Source organism: Quercus suber, unplaced genomic scaffold (assembly GCF_002906115.3).
Source record: "Quercus suber isolate HL8 unplaced genomic scaffold, Cork oak 2.0 scaffold_255, whole genome shotgun sequence".
Classification (NCBI taxonomy): Eukaryota; Viridiplantae; Streptophyta; class Magnoliopsida; order Fagales; family Fagaceae; genus Quercus; species Quercus suber.
The window spans coordinates 63,507-85,695 of NW_027069711.1; the positions used below are offsets into that span (position 1 = coordinate 63,507).

Consider the following 22,189-nt stretch of genomic DNA (forward strand, 5'->3'; position numbering starts at 1 on the left):
TATATACTCCGTTTTTCCCCTGTTTCCATCGTACACGTGTAGTTCTTATCCCGGGAGCTTCTTTCTGTCCATCCAGTATCTACCGGAACTTTCAGCTTAGTGGTCATAAAGCTGCTTAGTTACTGTTCAGGTATCACCTCCACATTAATGCGGCCAGAGCGTTAGTTGGAAAGCATTTAATGTGGAGGTGATAGCCTTTAGAAGATATTTGCTACCTTCCCCGACCCCCCTTAAGCTATATCCAATTTCCAGTTCAGATACAACTTGGCGGAATCTTTCCGCTAACATGAAGGTTAGCTTGACCTCGGACTTTGGTGTCCTCGGACATGTGTTATGCCACTGTATATAATATCTACTCGTTTCTTTCATACCACCCATTTGATAAGAATAAAACTCTTTTAGGCTGTCCTCGGATAACTACGTGTTCTCGGATTGGGCCTTTGGGCCCCGAGCCCACTTCTGAGGATTACTATACCTTTTTAACTAACAGGCCCCACAATAGCCCCTCAAAATCTCGCTTTTTGCCACCTCGGGAAAAAGGAGATTTTGATATCCAACCCTCATTTATTTCGTAGGTTTCCCCCGCTTTCAGAATGTCTTTTTGTTTGCCCAAGGCACGCTCCTGACGCTTCGGCGTCATGGGCACGCCATTATTAAATGGTAACTGCTCTGTTGTCCCACACGTTTCAACGACCTGATGCAAATCTAACGGTGGGGGATCCTTTGCATTTATGGGCGGGGTTTTTCCCGCTCCTACTTTCTGTGCTCTTGTAAAGTGCCTTTCAAATCAAATCTTTCTTCAGTTACAAATTACTCTCTCTCAGCACGTATTCATTGATCTGTCTTTCTCTCATTACTCCACGCTTTCATAAATACCAAGAGTCCGTCCGAGGAGCTTATTTTCCACACTTGTAAGTTTCCTTAACCCTCCCTAGTTTTCCATCTTCTGTATCAATTTGTTCTCTGCTATTGTTAGAAAATGGGTAGATTTAAGTATCTAGTTGATTCCGAGGAGCAAATGGAATCATTTAGGATTAAGTATAGGATTCCCTCAACAGTGGGTATAGGTACGCTTCCTCCCAAACCTGGTCGCATGATAGAAAAACGGGGAGGTAGTCATTCCCATGGTAGCTTTTGTCGAGGGAGGGATGACTATCCCAATGGGTAATTTAGAGAAATTACCTTAGGTTTTTTACGTTATCTCCCACGCAGTGCGCCTCGAATATGTTCAGGGTGCTCGGGAGTATAGAGGCTTTAAACGCCTTATACAACTTAGGTTTGACACATCACGATGTGAATTGGGTATATAACCTCAATCATTTGAGGGATCAGGGATATTACCTTAAGTCGAGGTACCCTGCAGTAAGACTAATTCAGTGCCTCCCTACCTCAAACAAGGGTTTTAAAGATGATTTCCTTATTTTTTCCGGGGAGTGGCACGATGGTTCGCCTTGCCCAACTGAAGAGGGACAACCAGGTGGGGTTCCTAGGATATGCGTCCCTGATAAGTCAGAAATTTTTTTTTATTTTTTATTTTTTTATTTTTGAAGCAGTTTTTATTCCTAATGGAATTTCTTTTTATGTTTTAATTACTTTGCAGACAAACGCGCCACTAGGCGTCGTCTCAGGCTGATCAACAGGGAGAGCCTAGATAGAATTCTGCGGTCCGAGGTATATGTGAATCCCTCCGATGGCCAATTACGAGCCGCACACTTAATACTCAAGTATAAGCCTGCGTCCACAGCCTTTCAGGCTCCCAAGTGCGTGATAAAGGCAAAAGATCCTCGACTCCACCGTATCAGTGTAATCTTTGAGGGATTCATCGTTCCTGAGGGCGAACTTATTCCTGAAGGTGAGCCCTTTACTGAACCATTGTCGGAGGCTACTCTTTCCACCGGAGCTTCATCATCACGCTTCACTCCCCAAAAAGCGGGAGAAGAAGAAGAAAAAGACACCGAAGAAGAGGAAGAAGGAGGAGAAGAAGAAGAAGAAGAAGAATCCCCGGAGGACTTGCGGAGTTGCCCGATTCTGCCGACGAATTCGAAGTTTTTGACCACCCCCATCTCCTGAAGCGACTTCTAAGAAGATGGTCATCCAAAGGAGAAGCCAGAGGAGCTTGAAAGAAGTAATTGAGGGTCAGCCTGGCAGGGTGGTGGAAAAGCAAATTCAGGTCCAACCTCCGTTCTCTCATCCANACACTCGTCGCTTGAGGGCGTTCATCATAACTTCCATTTGTTCCTTCATTGCCAACTCCGGACAATAGGTGGTGGAGCCGTATCCATGAGGGACGGGAGGATCATGTTTTGTCACTCTGGTCTGCTTGGGGCATTGCTACCCTCTGGCCTCTCTTGGTCCCTTCGTTCGGCATGGGTACCTTCTTGGTCCTCTTTTGATTATCATGCCCTGCCTTCTGGTGTAGTTGTTCTTCCAAAACCTGTTTCGCTTAGTGAGGCGCTCCACAACTGTTGTTAGAGTCTGCACTTGTCTTTAGAGCAGTCTGGCATGGCTTGTCTCCTTGAACGTTATTGGTGGTGGTCGCCATTGAGCGAGTAAGAACCATGCAACTCTTAGTTTGGGAAGCGTTTGTTATGGCTTACAAGTCTGAGTCGTTTTCCCATAGATAGCGCCAACTGATGATGCCGTAAAAATCACCAGTGAGCTACACGATCCTTGTATGCTCGAAAAAGTCACCTGTAAGAAGATAGAAGTAAGCTAACAGAGAGCACCAGTGTGGTGCCGGTCAAATACCCTCCGAAAATCAAGTTAGAACTATTCTCACAACTCTAGAGTGCTAGAGAGGGAATAATTATGTGTACCTTGATTTGTGAGGGTATTGGAGTTTTTATAGTAGTAGAAGGTTGACATCTCCTCCTTGTTGTAGAAGTCTTTTCCTTTTAGGAATCCTCTTGAATAATCCCAAACGTGACAGACAAGACTTTTCCTTATAAAGAAGATCTTCATTAATGCGCGTATCTTCCAGAATTCTCTTTGAGCTAGGATTCTATTTACCTTAGGATTCTATGGTGGCTAAGCGTGTGTTACAAGTATTTTCCATTTAGGGTTTTTGGCTGCCACGTGGGTGCTCGATCTATCCATGTTGCACCCGTTCATGCAAGATCCATCCATAACAGATCTTGCACGTGTTGGGCCTGTCCTCTATCAGCCCATGGATGCGGAACTGTCAAGCCCATTTTATGGAGATCCGTCAACCAAGATTTTTACGCTCTTCAACTATATTTCTAAAAAAATAGTTTTATGAAAAGGAAAACGTAGTTGCTACAACCTATCATACACCAATATAAAAGAATGAGTTGCGGAACTTTTTCTAATGTTTGCTGCTTTCCATAGGAGAGTTTTGGGAAAAACAGATTTTTGAAATCAGATTTTTATTTTAGAAACCAGTTTTCGAAAACAGCTTTGGAAAACAGTTTCTGAAATCAGATTTAAAAAAAAAACAGTTTTATAAACCAGTTTATGTTTCTTTGAAAAGAAAAACAATTTTGGAAAATAGATGTAAGAAAACAGATTTTTATTTTGAAAAAAGAAAGTTTTGAAAAAGGTTTATATTTCTGAAAACAGTTTTATAAAACAGATTTTTTTTTTTTTTAACAGTTTTTCCTGAAAATAGGTTTTATTTTTTATTTTTTATTTTTTCATAGAAAAAAGTTCATTTAATTTGAAAGCAGTTTTGAAGGACAGTTTTATAAAATAAAAAAAATAAAAAAATAAAATATATATATATATATATATATATATTTTTTAAAAGTTTTGTAAAGCATATTTTTTCTGAAAAAAGGTTCGGGTTCCCCCTTTAAAAAAAAAAAAAAAAAAAATTCATTTGAATTTTTTTTTAAAAGAGAGGAAAAGAAACATAAAGGAAGGATTTTTGTTTTGAAAGCTTTTAAGAAGAACAAAAGACATTTTAAAAGATCCTCTTTTGAAAAAGACTTTATTTAAGAAAAAGATGGGGAAAGACTTAAAAAGAAAAGCATTTTCTTAGAATAGGGTGCAAGGGAAATGCTTTACCCAAGCATGTTTATTTTATGGCGCATTATTAACAAGAAATGTGAAGAGATAACAAAAATAAAGTGCAGAAAAAAAAAAATATAGCTTGAAAAATAAAGAGCTTGAAATTAAATGACATAAATTAAAGAGCTTGGAGTTTAAATGACGTAAAAGTAAAGAGCTTGACAAAAAAAACAAAGAACTTGGAATATTGTAACGATTGATTAAAATGGTTTTTTTTTTCCTCTCTCTCAAATAGATTTTAATCTCTTTCAAGCCTTATGGATCTTTCAACATAAAGAAATGGAAGTTCTAAGCCATAATCATTCTTATGAGATAAACTCATATTGTGCTCTAATGGAGGTTTAAATACCATTTAAGAGAGGTAGTAGCAAATCTATTTTTTTTTAGGTGTCTACACTCACACACACACACACACACAGATATAAGTGCAATAAAATAAAAGGGGGAGAGGGGATGTGCAAGAAATTAAATGGGATGACATAATTTAAAGGGGATGGGGATTGCTTGAAAATAAATGGGATGATATAAATTAAAAGCATTAAAAGTAAAATCCTAGATGCCTAGGTGGGATAGGATTTCTTCCCTCTAAGGGTACTTCCAATACATAGCTTAGGAGATGGTCCAATACCCATCTAGGGATCCCAACACAATAATATAAAGCAACAACAATAATATGAACATTGAAATAAAGAGAGATATATACACAATATGTACAAGCACATAAAAAAAGCAACTACAAACACAAGGAAAGTAAAGAAGAAATTTTTATATATATGTAAATGATTATTATAATAGTAAAAGGGGTGGGATGGGTTTAGCTATTAAGAAACTAACACAACCCTATAGCCTTGCCCACAAAGATTACAACAAAGAAAAAGGATGTGGCTTTTTTGTGTAGGGTTTCCTCGAGCGAGAGTGGAGAGAGATTTTTTTTTTTTTTTTTTAATTTTCAAAACTATTTTTTCAGAATTTTCTCATATTTTTCTGATTTTCCTCACTATTTCTCTGTTTTTTCCACACTTGCTCCTGTTTTTCTTCTTATTTTTCAAAAAATTTGGGGGGGGGGGGGGGGGGTTGGTGTGGGGGGGAGTATTTACAAGGAAAGGTGAAAAATGGGGGGCTAGCATTGGTGTTTCCTGATACACCAATGCTAGCCTTCTTTTGCCATGTCATTAGTCCTTTTTGTCTTTTTCTAATTTCTGGCCAGATGTCTAGTTTTCAACAGTCCTGGCCTTGTTCGATTTGAAGTTACGGTCATCGAGATATTGCGCTTGGAAGGAAGGTGATGCAAAACTTGAAAAATTCATATCTTCCAATCTGAAGCAGATATCGTTAAGCCTTTTTGATGGAAATTAGCTAAGACCTTGTTCTTCAAGATGGTTAAGCCTACTCATTCCCATTCTTACCCAATTGGTACAATTTATTGCGTGAAGTCGGGTAAAAAACTACCAGTTTTCTTGAAAATACAGTGAAAATTTTATTAGGGTTTCGGTATTTTTGTGATATATCACCTACTTTAACTCCAATTTTGGCCTATAAACTACTATTTCAAAGAGAAAAATGTGCCCTATAAGATAGTCCAAAATTCAACATGATTCAATGGTTGGATCAAAAAGTCAACTTTTTTACCACACCCAATTAGGGTTTTGGTCATATGGATTTTTCAAATATTGTGACTTTTTTATTCACCTTTCAAACATGTTGTATTTATTTTTACCCTTTTTGGCTTTGAAATTTATGATTTTTCACTCTTTTAAAAATTTTTATCTTTTGGTCTTTGTTTTGATGCGTGAATTCGGGTCAGACAAAATACAATATCGACAGGTCCAATGGCACTGCCTTAAGTACCTAGAGGATGTGTAAGGTCTCAGAATAGGAACCTAGGGGAGGCCTAGTAACTAGTAAGTATATATATAATTTCTAAACCAAGATTCAGGATTTTTTTTTGCTTGTAAAAAGATATATAGGATTAACGATAATAAGATGCCACTGAAGAGAGTTTACCCACTTTAATTTATATTAGTTGGTTTTTATTCCATTTTATAGGGATCTAATTAATAGGTTGTGTCTTTTAAGTTTTATGAGATAATTAATAGATTGAAGCATATAAATTAAACTTTTTTTCTAACAAAAAAAAAAAAAAAAATGGACACAATGTTTTCACGGTATAAAAATATATTTCTCCATTCAAATATAAGAATGAATCATTTGGCTATATGATTTCAAAGAAAATGTCTAAGGTTTAGAATTTCAAAGTTTATAAATTAATTTAAATAGCTCATGAATATTAGGTTTCTATAAAATTAAAAATAAAAAAAAAATAATAATAAAAAAAATAAAAACTAATTAACTAATTAAGTTTATGCTTATTTATAGACTTTATATGAGCTTGACAAACTAAGATTTCAGGTAATTAGGAGTTGGGAGTTGGGACCACTCTTACAAAGTGAATGGGCATGATAATAAATTTAATATGGACTTGATAATATACTTGTGTTGGATCTCAAGTTCAAAAACTTGATATTGAGTACAAATTTGAGTTTCGTAAAGAGTTCTATCTCAACTTGACTATTATATCAAGACATGGCAAGCCAAGCCAAGGCAAGCATAGCTTAACTTCTTAGAATTTTTTACAACCTTGAGCTTGAACCTTATTTGCAAGTTTGTTCGAACTCAAGCCGATCGAGCTTGAACATTTTAATTTTGTTGTTAAGCTAAGTTCAAACATTACAATGCAATCATTTATGGAAGGGATCCCAAAGTTCTTTTTTTTTTTTTTTAAATATTTGAAATCATTTCTGATTGAATTTATACTAAAAAATATTGATGTATTGTTTAATAAATAACATCATAGCAGTCATAAAAATACTCTTCTTCCATTTTGTTGCGAAAATCAGTTTTGATAACATTATAGCATTCATAAAATACAGTGCAAATTCAGATAGATATTCGATTTAGCAATTGAAAAACCTTAGCCATAGTTGGCCTGTCTCTTCGTATCTCACTAGTACATATACGTGCAATTTCAGAATACTCTTTCATATGGGCTTTTATTAGGCCATCCTCCCTCGAAATACTAGCATCCACCATTTCCATATACAGACATTGGGCCAGCATTTTTCTAGCCCATTGGACTAGCCCAACCTCTTTCCCGTCCAAAAGGGTAGGCAAATTGGGTCATTTCCCAGTAGCAATCTCGAGCATTAAAATCCCAAAACTGTAAACATCAGCCTCTAGAGTAGCTGCAGTGAGGCCTTCCTTGTACTCTAGGGGCATGTTGCTCACTGTGCCCGCAGATTGGTTGGATGCATAAGAAGTGGAGAATCGATCCTCCTTGCGAGACCGAAATCAGAAATATGTGACTGAAAATCGGAGTCCAAGAGCACATTGCTGGACTTTATATCCCGATGAACAATGCCCAAACCATGCAGAAAAAAGAGGCCATTAGCCACACCCCACACAATCTGAATCCGGGTCCTCCAAGATAACGTGGGTGTGGCCACGTTCTGTTCCTGCTGCAACCACTGGTCCAAACAGCCATTCTGAATAAACTCGTATGTGAGGAGCCTATCGGACCCGGTCATGCAATAGCCGAGAATCTTAACGATTTTCGGGTGGCGGAGCATACCTAGGGTCACCATCTCCGTGCAAAACTCTTGAGAGCCTTTGAAAACGTCTGGGTCTAGTCTCTTGACGGCCACGGTGACGCCGTTAGAGAGCCAGGCCTTGTGGACAAGGCCGAACCTGCCATCGCCGATGATAAAGTCTGCGGAGAAGTCTTTGGTGGCCACCCTCAGCGACGTGGGGTCGAAGGAAACGCTATCATCGACGGTGATGGAGGATAGCTCGGTTGTGGACTTGGGTTTTAGGGCTTGTTGGGCTTTCTTGGGTTTTCGACACTGAAACACCCAGAAAGTAATGAATACGGTTACAATGAAGAGAAAGCATGCGATGACTGCAACGAGTGCTTGGAGAGCGTGATCCATAGGGAACAAAAAGAAAGGATTCAACAGACCAAGAGAAGAGTACTATGTTATGATGTTATTATTGGTTGATACTTGGAAATTTATATATACTAGTTCAGAAACGTGTTCTGTTGGGTGACAAAAGAAGATTGAGGAACTCATAATTAAGAAGTCCACTGGGTGTGCGTGCAGGAATTGGGGGGAAAGGCGTGTGAGGTTTTTCAAGGAAGCTAGCGGGTCATTCTGTGCTGCATATGAACAACAAGTCTTCAGATATACTTTCGTGGAACTCAGGTAAGTCATGAACCGTGAATAGTCTTGCGTTAGTCTTATAGAATAGCTATTCTTATTAGGAAAATGCTACAAATACTATCAATTTTACTGCATAAATATGGTGTACTATACTACCGGGTCATTCTGTGCTGCATATGGTCAATAAGTCTTCAGATATACTTTCATGGAACTCAGGTTAGTAATGAACCATGAATATTCTTGCATTAATCATATTTGCATATTTATTCTCAAAAGGAAAATGCCACAAATATTAAAAGTTATACTATATAAAACTTACAAACTATTTTTGTAATGTATCATAAACCCAGTTTAAAATACTAGTATTACTAATTTCATATGTGTTTTAATAAATACTACTGTTTACTCAAAAAAAAAAAAAAAAAAACTTACAAACTAGTTTGACAATAATATAATTAATGAACTTCAAGTATACGGCCATAACCAATATTTAAAGAGTAATGTTACAGACACAAACTATTTTACAATAATTTTACAAACTGCTGATGTGACTTTAGTAATTTTCAAATAATTATTGGTAAATATAAATGTGATGTTAGTAGTGGACCCATATTAGAACTAATAAGAATTTGCCACATCAATAGTTTGTAAAAATGTTGTAAAATAGTTTGTGGCTATAGCATTACTCATATTTAAATTACCTCTTAGTTTGTATACTTTCTAAAAATGAATGTAATAAAACTTGTATTATGTAGCAATACTTTTCGTATTATCCATGGATGGATACGGATAGTTTGTATCTCTCTTTTTTTTTCTTTTTTCTTTTTTTTGGTGCATAACGGATACTTTGTATCTTAATTATACTTCTTAATAAAACTTATAGTATGTAGCACTATTTCTTCTTATTATCCATGTATGTAATAAAAGGTTTTTTTTTTTTTTTTTTGAGATAGCTTCAAAAGGTATACATCTATATTCCACGTGTAATGGTTGAGACTTACCAGATTATAACTTATACCATCCTTGCTCTGTTGCTCAAAATAAATACTAACTAAATTAGAAAAATGGGTAGAGAAGGATAAGATTCATTGGATTAGAAATCATATATCCCTGCTCAAAATAAATAAGTAAATTAGAATACGAATAGATAATAAATTATAAAAGGAGTGAAAATATACGTACACAATAGAGTTGTAATATATTTAATTTAAAGATCAAAGGTCTAAACAGGGAAAAGCACACAATTTTTTTTTTTTTTTTTTTTGAGATAGCTTCAAAAGGTATACATCTATATTCCACGTGTAATGGTTGAGACTTACCAGATTATAACTTATACCATCCTTGCTCTGTTGCTCAAAATAAATACTAACTAAATTAGAAAAATGGGTAGAGAAGGATAAGATTCATTGGATTAGAAATCATATATCCCTGCTCAAAATAAATAAGTAAATTAGAATACGAATAGATAATAAATTATAAAAGGAGTGAAAATATACGTACACAATAGAGTTGTAATATATTTAATTTAAAGATCAAAGGTCTAAACAGGGAAAAGCACACAATTAGTCATCAAAAAAAAAAAGTACACGATTAGCTTCACAAGCTGAAAGTCCATCAGTTATCTTTCCACACAAAGATAAATAATAATAGTTTATGGCTACCTGCCAAATGCCAATCATTGATGGCACACGAATGCATCATGTAGCACAATGAATAACGTACGTACGACCGCTTCACTTTCATGTCTAAGATTCTTGGTCTATAGGTTGAAATGACCATATTATAAAGAAGGCGAAATTGCATCTTGTGAATAAGGCAACTGGAACACTAGCAAGGCAAATGACAGGAATGACTATTCTTAATTTTCTGGGCAGAATAACAAAGAGAGAAGCACAAGAGGTTGCCATCATGGTTGCTATGGACAATTTTTTTTATTTTTTTTATTTTTTTTTATAATCGGTTGCTATGGACAAGATAAGGGTGAAAAAGCCTATTATCATTTTTCTGGGTAAGGATTTAAAGGAAATTTTCCTCTCATGACATGATGTGACGATTTCGAGAAACATCAAAAATGAAGTTGAGAACTTGAGGGAGAAATTTCTACTTTAAAGTAGAGATAGTGCATCAAATATTATAAAGATCGTGAACCAAGGAAGTCGATCAATTTCATTTCGCCGGCCTCTGTTTCTATCTTGTTCATTTATTTCTCTCTCTTTCTCTCAATGCGTGTCTGTGTCTTAAGTTTCTTTTCTGTTTTGGTACACTCGTGTGAAAGTAGAAACTAATGGCTTGTTTGGAAGTTTAGAGAGGGAGGAGAGTAGAGGGGAGTAGTGGGGAGGAGAGTAGAGGAAAATGATTCCCCTCCACCTTGTTTGGATGTTTTTAAAATTAGTAAGGGGGAAGGGAGTAATTAGCCCTTCCCCTTGTGTAATTTTGTTAATATAATAAGGGTAAATTAGGTAATTTACTTGGTTAATAGTTTATGTACTCTACTCTCCTTCCAAATCTCTCCAATTTGGAGGAATTAAAAATGGGGGGCTAGAGGGAGTTGAAACCCCTCCCCCTCCTTCCTTAAAAAACTTCCAAACAAGGTAATTAGATTACTCTCCCTCCCTCTACTCTACTCCCCCTCCTTTTTTAAACATCCAAACAGGCCATAAGTAGTCAATCAAGAAGTAGAGTGACAAGACTTCAAAGCAAAATGTATGGAGGTGAAAAAAAGAATGAAAATAAAAAATAAATAAAAACTCATAATGAAAGGCTAATGGGTTAGTTGACTGAGTGAGTATTAAGAATTTTACAAATTATAATATTGGCTTACAAATTGACATGTTATTAATCACAAAAAAAATAATTTAAACATTTATTAGTTAAATTGATGAAATTCATCAATGAGAGTTAATGTCATATTATATGATTTAAATATTAAATTATTGTTTAACGAGTGCCTATGATACAAACTCTTAATCCCACATCATCATTTAATCTAAGAAATTTAGTTAAAATCCATAATTCATAAACCATATCCCATAAATTCCTAGTTTAAAAAAATAATACCCACTTAAGCTGCATGCAAATTATATCTTTTGATAGCCTACAATAGTAGGCTAAATTGCTATAGTAGAATAGCAATAACCACAAAGATTATTTCTTCTTTTTTCTTTTCTTTTCTTTTTTTTTTTTTTTTTGAGAAAAAAAGATTATTCCATCTCACTGCCTACAATACCAGCTAAATTGCTATTGCAAATTTTGGTATATAGATGATATCCCTTATTGCAACCAAACAGAGGATAAGGAATTCAATCTTTAATTAATCAAACACAAAAGAAATTCAATGTATTAAGAGAAATGAAGTACTTTCCTTTAACTGAAATTTAAAAACCATATTTTGTTTTTCTCGGCAACTAAACAGAAAATTAAGGTTTTAACAATTAAAAAAATATGCGAGTGGAGAGGACGAACCTGCCTTGTAGATAAGGGCTTGAGCGATGTTCTTGACGTGCCAAGTGGACCTACCGGTGGTGAGGACCATGAAGTCGGCCCAATCAGCATGGGCTTTGTAGAGGGAGAGAAATGAAAGAGGCTAGAGAGGATTTTCTCTCTGCCTATAGAAATGAATCAAGAGAATAGAATTTTGTATTTAATGGTGGGCGTGGGAGTGAGTGCACTGGCAGAGTTTGTTAGAGGGGAATCCTTTGTCAGGTCATTAAAGGGCAATAATTTTTAAAATATTTATAATTTTTTATTGATAAATTTGAGCTGTTTGATTGGTGGGAAAGTGGAGGAATGTGACATAAAATTTTGCTTAGTTATTTTGTTTTTGAAAAATTTATTTTAGTTAGGTGAAATTTGAGGGGATAAGATCCATTCCCATTAAATCCTCTAATTTCATATAATATATATTTTAATGTAAGAAATACAGCGCTTAAAAATCAAATAAATGCTATGTATGTTTCACATTGAGTGATTCTTGTTTGGTATATGTGTTTAAAAACTAAAAATTGTTATTTAAAAATTTTTGTGAAAATACGTATAGGTGAAAAAGTGTGTAGAAATACATAAAATGTTGTTTAAAAACTGAAAATTGTTATTTAGAAACACTCACCAAACACTCACATTGACTTCAAAATCAAAGAGAATTGAAGGATTCAATAGAAGGGCTTTCCCAAATTTTATTTATCTATATTTCCTTCATCTTTATTTAAAATTGTTTTTACAATTTAATTTTAGTTGATTTTATTTTTAGAATTTATAATTTATTATTATTATTATTTTAAATTTATATATACATATACATATATATATATATATGTATATACACGCCTCATATGAGTCGAATAAATTTTAACTATTGAAATCCAGCTATGCATAGGGGGCTATTAAGCTAAACCTATCTCTCTTTTTTTTTTTTTTTTTTTTTTTACAAGATAGAAATTCTATCTAGTCTTATCTAATGTATAATGTGTGTGAAACTCTCTCCTGGAAACTGAACCCCAACCCTTACCCCCCACACTCCATAAGCACTTATATTTGTGGAGTAACCATCGCCACCAAGGTGAACCCATCTCTTCAAAATCAATATCTATGTACAAGTAAATAGCTCGTGTGGGAAAGAATGAGGTTCTACCAATGATGCATTCTATATAAAGAGAATTGAAATATTCTTAATTGTTACATCAGAGATAAAACAAATTAAATATTAACTTTTTGTTTTATTTGGTTCCACATTTCAAGACTTTTCTAATTATAAATAATATTATTTGTATAATTTTATTCAATGTTTCAAGATTTTCATCTCTCACACATACATACAAAACTCATGCATTTTAATTCACTATTTTCATTTCTTTCACTTCTACCGTTTTATAATATACCTACCTATAGCCCTTTATGTCACCCATGTCAAATATATACAGACCAAAATTGATGTCATTTACCTTCAATCTTTCGACGATACTTATCTAACTCTAACATATTGTTGTCTCATCTAATCTTAACCCTGTGAGTTGGCTACAACCAGGAAGGAGAGTTTGCATTTTATATTGAGTGACAACTGTAATTACAATTTTGACGTTAAGGTCGGACGTTGTATATTTGTGAGTTTTGTAAATGATGTGATTGACTATAGTGTTTGATACATGTATTTTGTTTAAAAATTAAGGTGAAAAAAAAAAGACATTCTATATCATCTTTTGTTCTACAGTATTCCTCCTAAGTTTTTTTTTTTTTTTTTTTTCCTCATTACTTCAATCAAATAATTATATTGGATATATGTATAATTTATAATTGCTATTTTTTATGATAAACTTATTACTAATAAAGCTCTATAACAATTATGCTATAATACATGTATAACATTTTTCAAAACCATTTTACATAAAACATTACAACAATATCTGTTTTACAACAATATCCATGCATCGCACTGGATAATTTACTAGTATTATCCGAAAGGGGGTAAANGTGTTCAACCTTTGAGGTCCCTGCTTCATCTATCACAGCATCTTGCATTGTGTCTTCTGCTTCATGCAAAGACTTATAAAGCTTTCTCTCATAGTACCTGCGCCAAACTGCTTGGATGCGACGGGATGCCCACGTCTTCCATTGTAAGGAGTAGAACCTGAAAGTCATCAATCACAATTACACATGGGGATCATTCCACTTGGAAAAATAAAGGTAATCAGAGTTCTAATGTAATCTTTCTTCAAAGTCACTATGAATATGCAATTCTAACCATGAAAGACTATCACAGACCAAGGAAAAGCTATCATATATATATATATTTTTTTTTTTTTTTTTTTTGTTCAGAAATCCAATGCGACAGGGGCATTGTAGATTTTGATGGGATAACCGTGGTATTTCAATGTAAAATTAAATGAAGAATTGATGACCACATCTTTTTATACAATTTCTGAATTTTTTTTTTGTTTGTATAGCCTCACTTTGTTTGGAGAATGCTGACAATAATCATCCAAAATGTCGATAAGCTTAGCTTAAAGACTTGCCTGAAAATATGCTGGAACTGCTTGCTATGAAGACGCCGAAACTGAGAGGCCACAAACTTCAAATCAGCAGCCCTTAGAGCAAAGGCTTCAACCTCTGTTTGAGCTATTACTGTTCTTGTTGAAATGGGAAGACTGGTAGAGGAGCGGGGATTCAAAGCCCACGCAAATAGCTCTTCTCCACAGAAGTCACCGGCCTTCAGATCACCAGCATTACCTGTTTTCTCAGTCATAGTGGTCAGGGTTCCTCGCATGATAAAAAGCATCTCATCCACTGGATCCCCCTCAAGAATAATGCAGCTCTTCTCTGTGTGAAGCACTGGTTTGAGACGATCACAAAGTGCATCAAACAGTTGACTATCCATTTTTTCAAACATCGGCACCTAAAAGATAAAATTTACTTGATGAACACAATAGCTAGAAGTAGGACAAAAAGACGTATGGAAAAAAAAAAGGAAATCAGAAAAATTCTCACACTCTTGAGAAGATTTAAGCAAAGATGGCGTGTTATGTCCCTTTTGAGGTCCTTAGGAAGGCTTTGAAGTAGATTCTCTTCTTCGACACCTCTAGTTAGTTGCCATTTATACTGTTGGTATCGTCTAACTCGTGCTCTTAATTCCTCAGGGAGCATGCGGTGGGACATCCACTGTTCCGCATCAGTCCTTTTCACTCTCATTTCTTCTACTCTCATTGTTGTGGACTGCAGATATCTCTATAACATTCATAATATAGCACTTTTAGTTAATCAAATCTTAGGACTGTTTGTGGAAAGGTTTCTACTCATAAGTCATAAGACCGGATAGAATAAGTGAGAACTGACCAACATCATGTTTCTATTGAAGCTAAAATAGAACAGCAGATCTTTAAGAATAAATACACCACAGAGAAACTAATACAATAATTATGCGTATATATTGGATGAATAAATATGCATGTTTTCTAGATATCAACTATGAAGCATGGGTGCGTTTTGAGACTCGGGTGCGGGACTCGGCAATTTTTGAAAAAGGTGAGTGTGGGTGCGGCCGGACTTGGCGATTAAAAAATTATTAAAAATATTTTTATATAATGAATTTAATATTTTTATATTAAAAAAATTCAAATAAATGGTAGAATTTATTATTAAAAAATAATTATTTATGATTTGTTTTTAATAAAATCAATATTTTTGGTAATTGTAAACAAAAAACCACATTTCAAGAAAGTTCCTTTACTTTCCAATTCCCAAGCCCACCCACATTAAATAATTGACTTTTCCACATCCTTAATTTATATTCTTTTGTTACATACCTTTATTCTTCTTCCATCCTTTTTTTTTTTTGGGTGTCTTCTCATCTTCTTCTTCCTTCCCTCTCTCTCCCTTTTTTTTTCCTCTCACAAGGCCATATGAAGCAGAAGAATGGCAGCCGTTGCCCATTTTGGTGGCTGCTTTAGCCGGAATCGGCCACATCAGCCTATTTCGATGGCTGTTTTGGCCAGAATTAGTCGTATCGGCATGTTTCGGTGGTTGTTTCGGCCATATTAGTTCCTGTTTCTACTGGAATTGGCCCGTTTTGGCCCAAATTAGCGTGAATCTGGCCGAATCTGCGCGAATAAAAAAAAAGGGGGGGGGAGAGTCGGCGTGTCGGACGTCGAACGCCGCATTAGACTCCGGTGCGGCGACCTTGGAGCCGCGTCGGTGCTTTCTAGGATATCAAGGGTATATGGCTTTTGCTAAAAGGAAGGAGGAGATAGCAATGGTAAAGATGACTTTCACAACTCTATGACAACAAATTAGAGTATTAGCAATTAATACTGACTCTGTGTGTGTGCGTGCATGCGTGTTTTTTGTTTGGGGGGGGGGGGGTGGTGTAAAAACACAGTCCATGCCATTCATTACAGGTCTACAACACAGTCCATGCCCAAATAGCAGGAGTCGAAGAAGTCCAATACCAAGCAAAGGAGAGGGGGATTTCAAAGAGATCCTAACCGAGACCAAGCAGGCTCAAGGCATAATAACTCGGGCCAAAGCCCCTAAATTTGCTCTTTCATAATGGAAGACTTGAACTACTGGAGAATAGAAAGACTTGGGGACCGTTTGGCAATGTTATTCTAGTAACGTTATCTGTATTTTTTGGAAATACGTGTAAGTGAAAAAGTGTGTAAAAATACATGTAATGTTTAAAAATTGAAAAGTGTTGCATAAAATACTATACCAAACAGGCTCTTGTTTTTGAATATCCGACAGTTGCTTAAAATACTATACTATATCATCATCATTTTATTATTTTGATTTTTTTATTGAATATATTATTCATTTTTAGGTGGTCCACATTTTTTTTATGTTATGTTATGGTGCATTATATTTTCCTTTATTATTATTTTTATGTACAACTAAATTGTTTAAGTTTCAAATATATTATTTAAATTTCACATTCTCATAAAAGAGATTATCATGATAATAAAAGCTTGTAAAAAAAAAACACTTTATTTTACTCAAACAATTGATAGGCACATTCAAATATATAGCCAAAATTGTATTTTGGTATAAATTCAAATTCTCACTTCCAAAATAACTAAATATTATGTTAAACAAAAATCAAACCAAAGCTATAAGAGGGAGGAGGAGACTTGTGATAGAAAACTCAAAAACACACCACCAAATTGTATTTACCCAAAATAGTGCTATATAAAAATACAATGATTAATAATTGAATTTTCATCAACCTAAAGTAGATTGCAAGAAAGAATAAATAATAAGCAAGAGAAAGAGAGAGAGAATAATCACATTTTGAGAGAGAGAGAGAGAGAGAGAGAGAGAGAGAGAGAGAGAGAGAGAATAAGATGAGAAGAGAAGAGTCAAAATTAAAGATATAGTCATGACTCAAACACCAAATTATCCAAGTTATGCTATATAATAGAATAACATTATATTTTTATACACTATCTTTGTATGTGGTAAGATAACATTTAACAATCAAAGAAAAAAAAAATTATAACTTAAAAACAAAAAATCAAATTGCATAACTCAAAATAGAGTTCTAAAGCATACATAAATTTATCAACCTAAAGTAGAGATACAAAAAATAAAATATCCACAAAAAAGTGAGAGAGAGACTAATAACCTTTTTTGTGTGGGAAATATGTGTAGAATGGGAGAGAGAGAATAACAAATTTATAGTAATAGGATAGGGATAAAAAGAGTCAAAAATAAAAGGAAGATGAAGTGATAAAAGAAGAGTAATATTAAGGTTGAGAGTATTGGAGAAATGAAAAGGTAAAAAGGTTAGGAAAAGGTTGGAGGAAGCGTAACAACAAGATACAAAATTAATAAGGAGAAGAGTAAAAAAAAAAAAAAAATAGTTGGAAATAAGTGGATAATGTGGTTGCTGATGTAACTCAACAGGAGTATACTAACAATAAATGCTATGATTCAATTATATAAATATATATATATATATTTATTTATTATTTATTTTTTTTACGCTGGCATGAAATTAAAATTTCTATGTTGTATCAAAAAAGAAATAACAAAAAGTCAGACTGATAAGAATATGAGAGTTACCTGCATATTGCCAATAAGTAATGAGAATAAAACCAACCCAAAGGTGGATATTCCGACGGCAAATACTATCTCCCAATAAAAGTGCTTGTCGCAAGGTTTTGGCCAGCAGAGCTGAGGAAAATCAAAATGATTCAATATAAAATGCCTTTACCTCCTACGCTGTAACTCACAATGTGTTAGATCTTGCTATAAGTTGACAAGCCTTGATTTATATATAGGAACTTAATTAAGTAACCAAATTTTAATAGGAAAATATTCACTCTTGGGAATTAAATCCTATGCAGATGACATATGAAATAATATTTGAAGCGATGCAACTGAATTAAGGCAGTAGACACCTTTTCAAGGGAAAAAAAAAAAAAAAAAAAAAAAAAAAAAAAAACTAAATATTACCAAGAATTTTGTAATTCAATTGGTATTGTTGTGGTCTCTTTTATCAAAATGAACATATAGAGATAGGCAGGAAAGCTGCCTACTATTAGGGTTCGAATCTTTTATCCTCGCTAATTATAACAATTAAATTCTATATATATATATATATATTTACTTACCTAAGATTCCGAAAACCCCACCAAAAGCAGTAAGACAATTTCACTCTAAATCTTGTTTTCTCTAGTACCATTCCAGACTTGAGAGCATCAGTAAACATTCCAAAGTTGAAGTCCATTAGATTTTCAATCTCATCAGGTTTTTTATAAGGGCAATTCTCAAATACACTTGTTAAGCTTTTACTTTCTTCACAGTAAAGATATTTATGCTCACAAGCGGTAGAATTATTACAGTACTTTTGCCAGCATGTCCCACTCGTTCAATGGCAAACAAGTACCAAAAAGCTCCAACAACCTGCTTAATTTGTCAAATTTATTTGTGATCATAAAATCTTGCAAGTAATTAATGTTAAGAAATTAAAATCCACCACCATAATCAACTTACGTGACTGGCTAGCATATAGAGGAAAAGATTATAAGCAGCTCCAGCCCATGCTGTCTGAGTCAGTATCCCCGAGGTTCTTTTTACTTCCATGTATAGTGGATAGAGCCGAGTAATTCTAGGCACATATTGTGAGAATATTGCGAACTTCAACCTTCGCTTCATAGCTCGGCTTTTGCTTTTGGCAATGAAAACAAGAGATACCACCTGAAAAGCAGAACACATCCATAATTGTAAAACTGACTTTCCCTTGCACACCCAATTCTGTTAAATCAAGCAATTTAACACAATTTTAGCATAAGACATTGTTTACTTCTACATATATTTGATAGATGCATTATGTGTCCATGTGTGTAAAGTACCATTTTGAACTAATAATTGTCAAATATTTCTAAGCGCTCAACAAATACTTCTTGGTATTTCCATTGAAGACGTCCACTATTCAAATCCCTTCTTTCTCAACTATCAAATTATCAGAAAATTAAAATTAAAAATAATGGTCAAATATATGTTGGGTTGGGCCTCTGATATATAACCTTAAGACTTGTGGTACTCATCATATGGTAAATTTCCCTTGAGAGACTCGTTTCCATTATTTCCTTAACTGGTTTAACAGCAGCAAAAATGGAAGCCATACGAACTGATACACTAATTGCTAAGTTACAATTAGGAAAGCAATTCAATTACTATTAAACCTATGACTACAGAACTGAATGTTGTTATGAACACACATAGACATGTGTCTTATTGGTGAGCTTTCTCCTGTTGCTTTATAGTTTATTTGCAAGCCTCACTTGTTTTTTTTTTTTAAGGTGTAAGTATGTAACTATCCTTTTAACTATTTTTCAACCAATAAGTTGCAGTAAAAAGCTACATCAAAATGCACTAAATAAGATTTCGTGATGCTTCAAATTGATTGAATGTCCTGCATACCTGTGGCAATGGAAGAATTGACAGAATGTCAATGAGGAAGTATGTGGATAAGTATCTTTTTGCTATAGCCACCGGATCAGTAATCGTCTCACCCCTTCCAAAGACTTGAGAAGAAGGGGCAATAAATCCAGTACGGAACTGAAAGATTATATGAATTACATAAAAGGCATCAAAGAGTGATCGAAGAAAACTAGCAATTTTAGCTAGTCTTTCGTCTGTACCAAGGCATTTGAATTCGTCGTTCTTGCCCATTTCGCTCTCACGGATTATTGGGATGTAAAAGAACAAAGGGTCCAAGGCCACAGATATCACACAAGAGAGCACAAATACTTTGTTCCAAGTTTGAAGAAATTGACCCTGAGGATCAAGAATTGTCTTAGGAGGAGGACTGCCTCTTTTTTGGCTGATCACCTACATAAGGAATGCTTTTTGGTTTTTTGAAGCTTTTAATCCTCTCGGAACCCCTCTCAAATCCTTCCCCAAGTCTCTCCAAAACTCTGCCAACTGTTGTTCTAAAGTTTCTTAGATATAGTCCATGTTCAAAGTCATAATTCTGCCCAGAACTCAAAGATGGTTCTGAACTCTGATCCTTAAACCTGTATATAGATTAAAGTAGCATAAAGAGAGTGTAAGTAGCACAATATCAAATAACTGATTGCAATTTAGTCTACTAATAAGTTTCTTCCATAAACTGACACATCTGAATGGTCCCTAATTATGGAATTCTGCACTAAAACTGAATATCAGAGAACAACTGACTATTATTCAGTAACTCAGCTTTTTGCAACACTACCGATTTACCAATTCTGGTTTTTTTTTTTTTTTTTTTACTTCCTACACTAGAATGTCTTACAATGATGGTATCAAATTAGATTCCTCCATTAGGATATTTTATGATAGTTTCAAAGAATCTGACTTTTCAAATACCAATAAAACCACTAAAAAAAACTATTGCATGATAGTATTTGTGACACACGCACATACACTCAAAGAAAGCAACAAAGACACGCTGACAAAATTGTGTACACGAAATAAAAGCAACAGAAGGTGGGACTGCTAAAATTTAGGCTTAAGCAAACAAACCTGGAAAATTTAAGTCGCTTGGAATCCATTTCCTTCACCAAATTAGATGTCCAACATGAAGAGACAGACCTGTGATTTGGACGCACTTTATTTACCTTTTAAGAAGTACGAGTTCAAATCTGAAATTCTTTTCTATGCAATTGAAAACCCAGAATGTAAAAGTCGAGAGATAAGTAAAGACTGTAAGAGTAGCAGCTAACAAGTATGATATTAACTAACAATTATGGGACTGCCCTGTATAAATCATTGGAGCACCATCTCGTCAATCTATGCAGTCAGTCAATGAGTAAAAACTTTAAACGTGTAACATGCCTTAAATCACTTTCCACGTACCACAACCAATCCCATTCCAGTCAGGAGAGGACTATAAATTGACTATAAGTAGTCCATAAGAAAATGAGTGGAGGGTAGTGTTTTGGTGTTATATATGAATACAAGTAGGCCATTTTTTTAATAAAAAATAATGATCACGTAGAACCCACCAAGAGGAGAGTTGACAGTGGAAATTATATAACGAGTAGACAATAAAGTAGTGTACAAGGTGGGCCTAAATGAAAATTGATTGTTCAGTAAAATTTATTGAAAGAAATATTGTATATCTTATGGGTTCGTTTGGATAGAATTTATTTTATTAAAATTAAAAATTAAAAACTGAAAACACTATAGTAAAATAATTTTTAAATGTGTGAATAATACCGTGAAACCCATTTTTAATTAAAAAATTGCAAATTGCTGAAAAGTGAAGTTTATGAGTTCCGTAAACAGTACACGGGACCCACTGATGTGATAAAAGTGACGAAAAGTAGAAAAAGTGCAGCTACTATTCATGAACAGTAGCCACTGTCCCCTGCTACAGCTGACAAAAAAAGAGATTCATTGCTATCTAAATGTTCTCGGTATAGTATTGTTATGACAATTGTGAAATTTGTTAAAAAAAAAAAATTGTATAAATACATTATTTAATGTTAATAGTTTGGAGAGTTGTCAAAAGGACAGTACTTTAGACTTTAATCTTAAGTGGGGCCATTGAAATTTGTTTTCTTTGAACTACCGAATGTTGGACATTAGATTGCTATTTTAGAAGTAGAGAAATCTCCTTATTTATGCTAGGGACAAAGTTGAGATAGAAAATTTTTGTTAAGGTACAAGATGCAAATGTCAGGGGGAGGTCAGGGGGCCACTTTCCCTCTCTCGGCCTCCTTTGCCTCCACCCCTAATCACATGGTGCCTTTATATTTTTTTTCTTCTTTATTTATTTATTTATTTATTTTTATTTTTATCTTTGGATTTTTGGGGGAAGAATAATAGTGAGCCTCTATTTCAATCGTACGCTCGTCCTACCTCTTGGGCAAGGTTGTCAAATATGGACCGAACCGAATGGTCTGACCCAGTTACCGGGGACCCGTGCCCCAACCCAGTTCTTTAGCAAGTGAAAATGGGTCATGAAATAA

At 34.5% G+C, this 22,189-nt stretch overlaps 1 protein-coding gene and 1 pseudogene across 1 annotated transcript; both read right to left on the reverse strand.

Moving 5' to 3' along the window:
* Positions 1–6,920: 6,920 nt before the first annotated feature.
* Positions 6,921–8,036, reverse strand: LOC111988333 (probable serine/threonine-protein kinase PBL1; annotated as a pseudogene).
* A 5,571-nt stretch (positions 8,037–13,607) lies between these two features.
* LOC112019719 (cyclic nucleotide-gated ion channel 1) lies at positions 13,608–21,004 on the reverse strand. The gene is given in 11 exon segments (XM_065781037.1): positions 13,608–13,866; positions 14,252–14,631; positions 14,724–14,960; positions 17,793–17,872; positions 17,875–17,903; positions 18,344–18,596; positions 18,599–18,635; positions 18,726–18,929; positions 19,656–20,040; positions 20,042–20,251; positions 20,739–21,004. Coding segments are annotated over 11 exon segments (2,103 nt in total). The 5' UTR covers positions 20,768–21,004.
* Between the last annotated feature and the right edge of the window lie 1,185 nt (positions 21,005–22,189).